The 9808-nt window shown below is 39.8% G+C and overlaps 1 protein-coding gene across 16 annotated transcripts in view; it reads right to left on the bottom strand.

Annotated features, from left to right (window-relative positions):
- Nucleotides 1-430: 430 nt before the first annotated feature.
- Nucleotides 431-9808, bottom strand: part of LOC131427345 (insulin receptor substrate 1) — a 632725-nt gene continuing 623347 nt past the window's right edge. For all 16 annotated transcript variants that reach the window (XM_058590455.1, XM_058590456.1, XM_058590444.1 and 13 more), the window contains one exon: nt 431-6654. In XM_058590455.1, coding sequence (XP_058446438.1) covers nt 3672-6654 — 2983 coding nt within the window. In that variant the 3' untranslated portion in view covers nt 431-3671. The remainder of the gene's footprint in view (nt 6655-9808) is intronic.

Below are 9808 nucleotides of genomic sequence, written 5' to 3'. Positions count from 1 at the left end.
ATTAAAAATGTTGTATAGAATATAGATAAATATCGAGCAGCTTCTGACAAATTATCGGCAATCACCAAAACTGGTTTTTGTTATTCAGAAAGAGCAGTTTTAGATCTTTAGTAAGCGAAATTGGAACCTAGTGGAAGTAAAAAAATGTGTCTCGACTTAAAAACGGTACAAGAGCTGCAGTTAAACAAAACGTATGATGTAATATACATGTTTTTTTTGTCGAGGCGGAGATGACCAAATTCGTGGCGGAAAATAATAATGTTCGACAATGTCAAATCTAACATACCGGCGAAGGCAGAGCACAAAGCCATTGACGAGTGCGTGTCCGATCTTCCCTGTTACTTAAGAGATTAAGAGAAGAGTCTATTCATATACTAATGGCGCAATACGACGATCTTTCCATTAAGAAGATATTTGTACCTGGTGCACGCGAAGGCATTCGTGTATTACGTATGCGCTTGAAGAGGTAATTGGTCGAAAATAGCACTGTCAAAAACCTACCCACTTCGGCAACCTTTGCGAGTAATCAGAGAAAATAACTTCTACCTAGTTTCAAGCAATTCCAGCACTTCAGTGACAAAAAATGCCAACACTAAAATACTACAACAAGGTACGTTTCTCAGGGATAACAATGACACTAACAAAAAATATCAGACGAAAACATATTCGAAAAAACATTTCACACGATTTTGATTGAGAAACATTTCACACACAGTTCATATGTGAGCCTGTATATTTGTTATCTGTGGTTCAACATTCACTGGTTCGCTAATCGCGCCTTCGTCCATTTATTTGTCATCGCAGTTTTTTAATTCGTCATTGGAGTTTTGCTACCTCACGATTAACTGGTTTGTGCAAACTGCTCATCATTATTTTACTTACTTTTACGTTTCGTCTTAGACTCGTCAGTAGCTGTTTATGTTGAAACACTGCTAACGCCAAAGAGGAGTTTAACATAAACTACTAAGCAGACGTAAAGTTATTGCTATTTGCAACACACTTATTGTTTGCTCCGCAATGTGTAAAAATTGAATAGTTGAAAATAGCAATAACTTTACGTCTGCTTCGTAGTTCATGTGAAACCGCACTTTGGCGTTAGCGGTGTTTCAACATGAACAGCTACTGACGAGTCCAAGACGAAACGTAAAAGTAAGTAAAATAATGATAAGCACTTTGCACAAACCGGTTAATCATGAGGTAGCAAAACTCCAATGACGAAAGCAAAAACTGCGATGACAAATGAGTGAGCCAAGCCTCGCTGGATGAGATACTTCCTCTCCACCAACGAATAGAATATCGAAGACAAACCGACTCGATTTAGCCTTAAAAATCTTGAACTGTACAAAATTCAGTCACCAAAACTGCAAATTTTGCATATCGAAATCGAAAGTCCATGAATATCTCATTGATGAATTGCTGATAAGTTTGAAAAACCACTAATATAATGATTTTCCTCAATAAAAAAGCTGAGTTTGAATACTCTCCAGGATTCTAGGAGAATGTAAAATATTTTAATTTACACAAATCAATAAAACAATCGTGCATAATTAAGAGCTTTCAAATAAACACCGGATTTTTTAAATCAGCTAATTACCTGGTGTAAAACCATGAAACAATAATCGGAAAACGTAAAAATTTTCCTAGGATGGAACAGAAAATGTCTACGAAAATAGTAATTAAAATTCAAACTTCGGTCAAAGCAAAGTCTTGGCATTCTATTCCTTTGGTGGAATTTGGCCTTTCTGTTTCAACAGACTTCGCAGCCGATTCTTAGTGTACAGAATCATTGCATGGCTAGTACTATGGATCCTACTGACACTAAGAATCCTTCCAGGTCGGGGCTCGAACATACGACAACTGGCTTGTAAGACCAGCGTTCTATGCATTGAACCGCCAACCCGGGACTACGGTCACGCATAACAAAAGGACAATCCTTTGATTTACAATCCATTTTTTTTGTAGCACGTTCCATTCATTTTGTTTTCTTCGCAAAAAATAATTACCATTCTTTGAACATGTCTCCCCGCTCAATTATGATTCGAATGTTATCACCCAGTGGTAGGAGGTGCGGACCACTTTGGGAATCACTGCTGCTTTGAGGTCAAAACAGTATTATAAACGGAGCCCCTTTTGGTCTAGGTGGCTTTTGGAATGACTCTTTCTCCATAGCCGATTTAACCGTGCGACAAACAAATTATTGAAAAGAACGAATACACACTTACATAATCTGGTATAGCAAATCAAAATCGTCGTATGACTACAAAGTAGGGGTTAACTTGGCGGAAACAAAACTCCCATTAAATGTAAAAAAACGAAAAAAATATTGCCATTCCAGCCTTACGATTTTCACTCGAATTTTTAAAACACCGTCTGCTGACCGTGGTTTTTGTTTGTTTGTTTGTTTGTCCGGAACCATCGGCAAGTCCCACAGTAGTTTGCGCATCGTTTTTTTTCTTCTTCTTCCATATTCGCCAGAGCAGTATGGTATAAATGTACATAAAAATACAGACTTTACTTCTAATTTTTTCTCACGCGAGGGGTTATTGTTTTGCGAGCTACACGCAGGATCGTTTCGGCTCTATACTTAAACGTATCCCTAGAGTTGATTCCTTTAGCTTATTTTTCGATCTTCTGTTTCAACGATTCGCAGATATTGTTTTTTTTATATGTGTTTTGCATATTTTGATGTATTTCTGCATTTTCTGTGTATATATGAATATGAATAGTTTAGAGGTTTTGACCCTATCTTGCTACTGTTTTTTTGCTTACATTAGTATATATAGTAGATATTTTTCATTTCATTTCTTATTTTTCCCTTAAACTTAAATATGTATAAGTTATACTTTTCCGACTAAATCTATCCTCTTACGGGCTAAAAAGTTGATTTTTCATAATAAAAAATAAAGTTTTCTATAGTTGTTTTTTTCCCTTTCTATATTTAGACTAAACTTACTGCTTACCTTCTGCAATTAATTTACTTACTCACTAGGCTTGTTTTATCTTCAAGTGTATGTGTGTGTGTGTTTCTTAATAAATAGTCGTGTGTAACTAATTTTCCCATTCTTATCATCTGATGAAAGTAAACGAAAGAAAAAAAAGAACAAGAAAATCAAGTAAAGCTTATTTTGGCATTTGAATTTTCATATTATATCTCAAGGTTTCTTCTGTTTCTGTTTTCGTTTCGTTTTGTGTTGGGCTTTGTTTTGTATTACACTATTTTTGGAATATTTTTTCTTTCTTTTATCCGTTTACATGCTTACCAACTAACTTAAAACAGAGAGGTTGTTTCTCTTGTTTGGTTCTCTAGCGAAGGAAAATGCCGGAGAATAAACGCAAGACCCTTTTTGACATTACGGCTTGGGGGTTACGGCGTCTTTTGCGGTCCAAACGCCACAGACAGGTGCTTCGACACATAACGAAACTAAGGTAACAATGAACTTCCCTAATCCGAAAGTTGGGTGTCCGTTCACCGAGCACTCGGTGCCTACTTTGTGTATGTGTTTGTTTATGGGTGTGTGTTTATATTTACATCGTTTTTTTTTCTTCTTGCTCATCGTTGGAGGGGCACAGAACTTAACTGCTATACTTACATTCAAAGGAGGGGCTCTCTGTTGTTTCGGATTGGCAGTATCATTGTACCTGTGTGAATGTCGCGATGTGCTCTCTTACATTTACTGTTGGCCACTCTTGGTTGACGACTGCTGCTGCTGTTGTTGTTGTTGTTGTTGCTGTTGTTGTGCCTGCGCAATCGAGCGGACAAAATCGATTTGAGCATAGGTGAAGGCAGAACCAGTCTGTTGTTGCGAGGTACATCCGGAGTTTGGACTAGGGCTAGAGTTCAGCGATTCAGATCCCCCATGGCGACCCGGAGCCGACGAAGCTACACCAGCTTCGGAATCCACTTCCATTCGATTCATAGCTGCAACCGATGCAGCGGTAGGATTTGTGCTACACGGTGGAAGATCAAGACTTGCGTAGTGTAGTTCACGCTCCGAACTGACCGACGGAGGCCGTGAGATGATGTGCGAATCCGAGTGCGAGGCAACAGATTCCGGTCGCACAGTGGAAGCTGTCATGGCACCAACACCAGCAAGCATGGCATTCGATGCGGTTGGACTCTGGTTTTTGCTTTCACACAGCGTTGATGTAGAGGAAGCGGATGATGAGGTAGCAGATATGGTAGGAAGTCTGTCGCTGTTGGCCGAGTTCGGACGCGTTGATCCGGCCGATGATGGTAGACATTTGCTGCTTATTTTTTCACTGTTGACGCTGTTCGGGCGTGAGTTGCTAGTGCGGTGATGCATTTCAAAATTCGAAATCTCGGATCCCGAGGGCCCGGCGCGACGTTCCGAGTGTTGCCGGTAGAACACTGGTTTCGGAGAAGTTCCCGTGCATTTTTTAAGCAGTGCTTCATCTTGACTTGAGGTAATCGGTCTGAAACCGATTAGGTTTGATTTTCTGGTTAAAGGTGGAAGACCGACATCAGTCGAGGTGAGTTCCGTCTGCGAAGTACTTGAGAGTTTCCTCAAACTTGCGGGGTTCATTATAGCGTAATCACCAGCTTGGTCGTCTAGAGCCATTGGAGTTGCTGGCTTCGGAGTCACAGGTGTTGCGATGGGACTGCAATTGACGTAATCTGGATACTCCGTAGTCGACCTCATTGTCGTGACTGTGGCCGTCGTTCTGGTATTAGTAGACGTCGTTAGAATCAAACTAAGGTTTGTTCGTTTGGTACTGCTAAAGGAACTTGGTCGAGTTTTCTCAGGTATTTGCTGCTGTTGCTGTTGTTGTTGTTGTTGACCAATACTCAACTCCGCATAGTTATGGCTTAGATCCTCTAACTTACTGCTTTCTGGATCTTTTGACTGTTGCGGTTGTTGCTTATCTGCAACCAGGAACTCATTGCTCTCCTCTTCCATCTCACTAATCCGCAATGTACCGGTCGTCCCGTCCATGAAGCACTTTCGTTCGTCAGCACTGTGTTCGGAAGTGACGGTAAACGATTTGATAGGACTTCCAGGACTAAACGGAAAGATCGTCGCCTGACTACCGGAGGGTGTCACGATTCCACTGTCTCTTGAATCACACCTCGGTCGGGAATTATTCTGTTTCGGACTAAATCCAATTTGCGCAGCTACCAAATGACGCTGCGCCACGGCTGGATTTAGAGGAAGATAGTTTGGAATATTCGACGGAACTCCGCCCATATTTGGTTCCAAAAGGTCTCCCGAAGATGCCCGACTCCCATTACCCGGTTGAATTGCAATGGGCTGCGAACTCAGTCGGGATTCTGCTCCTAGCAAAGATCCACCTACCTCTCGACGGGTGAAATCCATGTTAATGTATTCATCGGAAGCGGGTTTTTTGTTTTCCACCTTCAGATTGGATTTGCCCTGATTCCACGACATTTCCATATAGCCCTCGGGTGCACTGCTAGGGGCCACAATTTCGTCTTCTTCGTGCGTCATTTTATCTTCGTTGCCGCTGTCTCCTCCGCCGCCTCCAGCCCCACTCATCATTAAGGGACTCATGTTCAGGTAATCTTCCGAAGGTACTTTTGTTCTACGGTGCGTTGCTGATGAGGAAGACGACGAAGATGTTCCCATTGATCGAGAGGACATCTCGAGATAGTTGTTGTTATTGTTGTTGTTGTTGTTACTGCTACCGCCACCGTTAAATTTTTTCGGCGAGTTTATCTGTATAGGTGAGCTTGTGCTTTTCGTTGACAGATTCGTTTCGGGTCCCGCACCCGGTCTCATATCGAGATAGTCACTGTCTTCGACTATACTTGCGTTTCCCGACGATATTATATGACCAGGTTTCATTTCAACATAACCCGCATTGTGAATACCGCTTCCAGGGGTCATCTCCATATAGTCATCGGCTTCCAATGACTTCAGGGGTGTCATATGGCTTACGTCTTGATCACCGTGGCAATGTGTTCCATAATCAATCTCCATCAGGTTTTCCATCGGATCGAAAGATCCATGCGGTTTGATGGCTAGTACCGGAGCGCTGGAAGATTTTTTACCCGTCTTAACGCCACTCACACTAGGACTCAGGTTCGATGAAGCCACATCGATACCGATAGCAGAATTGGTAATGCTTCCAGTATTGCTACTGCTCTCCTGCATACTACCGGAGCTACCTGTTGATAGTAACGGGGCAGTGATCGGAGCACCCTTGTACAACTCTGACCGGGGCACTTTTGCTCGAGATCCAACCGAGAAGGCGCGAGCCCTAGAATTCGTGGTCGCTTCTGAACTCAACATATCAACACGCAGTTTTCTTTTGTTGTGCTCCAGTCGACTTCCCACCGAGTAGGTACGCAGGGGCCGATCAACTTCGTCGTCTTCACTGGGGGTGAACCGAGCCACCACTTTTTCCAAGTGATACTCCGAGAAGCGCATGTCGGTCGAAGGGGTTCCGGATGTGATACTGCAGCTGGAAGCCGCCGAACTAATGTTACCTGTGCCGCCAGCCGTAGTGACCGTTGGAACGGCCATCGTTCGGCTGCTACTGCTGTTGTGAGACGGATCCATATCCACGTATTCTTCGGTGTGGTTTGGAGCAGCCATAGGAACGTAACCGTCGACGGTGTCTTCCGCCAAACTGGAGGCACGCGAATGTGCACTGGAACTGCCCATGTACGAGCTGGAAGGAGGAAGAGATATAGAAGAAAATTGTTGATGATGAATTTATTTTTTATTGTTCCTATGAAAATTAGGACACGTGAAAATGTGATCTCCATTGGATAAAGTATAAAAAATGACAAGTAGCTAGGCCAAACGAAAAACTTCCCAAAAGTGTATTATTTAGAACTTTTTAGTGTCTGATCTCATGGATAATTCTGAACCATCTCATCCGACTTCATTTCAAATTCGAACTCTATCCGAAGTGTCAAACCACCACAAAATAACACAAAAACGAAATACTAAATACGAAGAAACAACCATTTGAGAATACCGTTACGACTGGTTTTGAGGCTTGGTGGTTGGTGTAAGTAAAATAGGCATGGAAAAAATAAATGAATAAAACGAAAACATTCACATCGCTGATATTGCATGTCCATAGGCAAAAAAAAAACCCTAGAATCTAGAAAAACAATGTGACAATATATTGAATGTCGGATAAATCAATAAGACCACCAGTAGATGTTCATTACCAGTAAAACTTCATTCAATTTAATTGAAACCTTTTTCAGTCGAAAGTCAGTTAAACCACCGTCAGTTGATTTCTTGAAATAACAAAATATCTCTTTCAATTGTTTGAGAGAGGTAAATCAGTCATGCTAGCTTAATTATCAACTACAGAATAAGCATAAATTAATAGTTTCCTCTTTCTGTTTTCATTTTTAACACTTTGAAACACATCTCATTACGTTTCAAACAGTAGAAAATTATCGATTTAAACTTGCTAGTGATAATCAAAAATTTAAATGAGAACCGCCACCCTCCATTTTTTTAATTCTAGCTGAAGAAAATTTTGGTTATCGTGTTGATGTTCATGCCTATTCATTCGAACTTGCTCACTACCAACAGCGAAAACAATTAGGGTTTTTCTTTTATTTGCTGGTGTGTCAACTTGACAGGGCTGGGACCTATAGAGATCTATCTCGCCCGTTAGGTTATGTGTTCGATTATGTTATTATTTGCGATTAATATTATATTCGATTGTAAATGCTTTTACAGTGATTCCCGATGATAGTTTTGCGGCGTCGCAACACTGATTCACTCCAGAACGTAAAAAATCGCGAGAAATACACAAATTTCATCGCACTAGTGCTTACACGTTGAGAGCTCCACCGGAAGTGCAATTAGAGTTTTTACCGTCACTACTAACCTCAATCGGATGAACACATTTTGACAGTTCAGCTGTACTGTTTGTAAACAATTTTGCATTTTGCAAATCGCCTTTAAAGAAATTTAATTGTTCGCCGGTGCATTGGAATGGCAAATATGCTCCAGCGATGAAATAAATTCCATGAATGGTTTCAACTTCGATTCCCAAGCTTTCAATAACTTTAGTATTGAAAGAAGGTAAAAATCGATGTTTAATTTGCCGTTGGACAAAAATGGCAACTCCACCACCTATTCCAGTAAACCTGTCAAATCGATGAACCACATAATTTGGATTGCTTTTAAATTTGACATTTGGTTTAAGAAAAGTTTCTGTCACAATGGCAATATGAATTTTGTGAACTTTGAGAAAATTGTAAAATTCATCTTCACTCGATTTTACAGATCGACCATTCCAATTTAAAATATTCAAATAATTATTTAACATTACTGTTAAATTTTAAATTCATTATAATATTATTTGCAAATTGCCATCCGATTTGAAATGCTTCAAAAAGTGATGAAGTCGAATTCATTCGGATGATCATTTGAAAAAGTTGATCTTGTAGGTAGATCATTTTATTTTCCGTTATATCGCCTAAATCGACTTCGTTTAAAGAAGCGAATGACATTGAAAGAATATTGGTAGGTAGACCGCCATTAGAACTGCCATTAGAAGAAGATGATTTGGCCGATCTACCTATTAATAAATTGATTTCGTTAGAAGATGAACTGCAAGGCGTTCCTGTGTTTTGATTATTTACATTAGTAAAATTAAGTGGTAGTTTTCTACCTGTTACCAAAGCGTAACTGTCATTAGAAGAAGATGATGACGAGGTTGATCTACCTGTCAATAAATTGTTTTCGTTAGAAGAGGAATTGGCAGGCGTACCTGTTTTTTGTTTTTAATTCGAAGAAATAAGTGCCTTAGAAGATTTAGGCGTGGTATTGTAACGGTTTTTCGATTTTCAGGTATGTTCTGTAAATTTAAGGTCGTTGATTTGACTTGTTGTCTAAGCGAACGAGCGTTTAACATTTTTTCCCTGACAGGACATTTCAAATATTTGGATTTATGATTTCCACCGCAATTTGAACATGAAAATTTATCAGTAGTTTTATTCATTGGACAAACGTCTTTCGAATGCGATTTACCACAATTCAAGCACCGTATATCCAAATGACAATTTTTGGTTCCATTGTTGAAGCCTTGGAAGGCGACGACGACATTGCGTTAAGTTTGCAATATGATTATGCCGTCTATAATGTTCCCAATGAATTTTAATGTGGAAAATGAAACGTACTTTTTCTAAAGTTTTCAAATTGTTTACATCACTTCGATTGAAGTGTATTAAGTAAAGTTCATGGAAAATTCCAGAGCGTGGTTTAGAAGTACCATTCGCTCTTTGTTCATATGTTTTACTTGGGAAGGGACAAAACCAAGCTATTCTTTTAGTTCATTTTTAATTTCATCAGTACTTTGATCATTTGATAAGCCTTTCAAGACAGCCTTGAAGGGTCTGTCTGATTTTATATCATATGAATAAAATTTATGAAGTTTCTCCGACAAATATCGGATAAGACGTTCGTAATTTTCCAATCCATCTCGACATTCTCCTCTTCGTCCGATTTGAAATGAGACTTTTACTTCCGGGAGAAAAGTAGAAAGCTCAATCCGGAATGCTTTGAAGTCGGAAATCATCACCATCACTGGTGACATAGATTGATGTTTCTTCCCAGAACGACAAGCGTCCATTTTGGGAATTTTTGAAGAATTTTCTTCTATGTCGCTACAATCGGATTCAGGAAGAATCTCGTAAATATTGTTAGACGGCATAGGATCAACGGAAGGGAAATCCGTCCGTTGTCTTTTATTTTTACATTCAGATTCTATAAGATCGTGAATGTTATTAGAAAAATGTTGAATAACGGATTGTGATTTATTCCGTATTGAATTATTTTTAGCCTTAGGC

The sequence above is a fragment of the Malaya genurostris genome, chromosome 2 (genome assembly GCF_030247185.1).
Source record: "Malaya genurostris strain Urasoe2022 chromosome 2, Malgen_1.1, whole genome shotgun sequence".
Taxonomy (NCBI): domain Eukaryota; kingdom Metazoa; phylum Arthropoda; class Insecta; order Diptera; family Culicidae; genus Malaya; species Malaya genurostris.
This window is presented reverse-complemented; position numbering and strand designations above follow the sequence as displayed.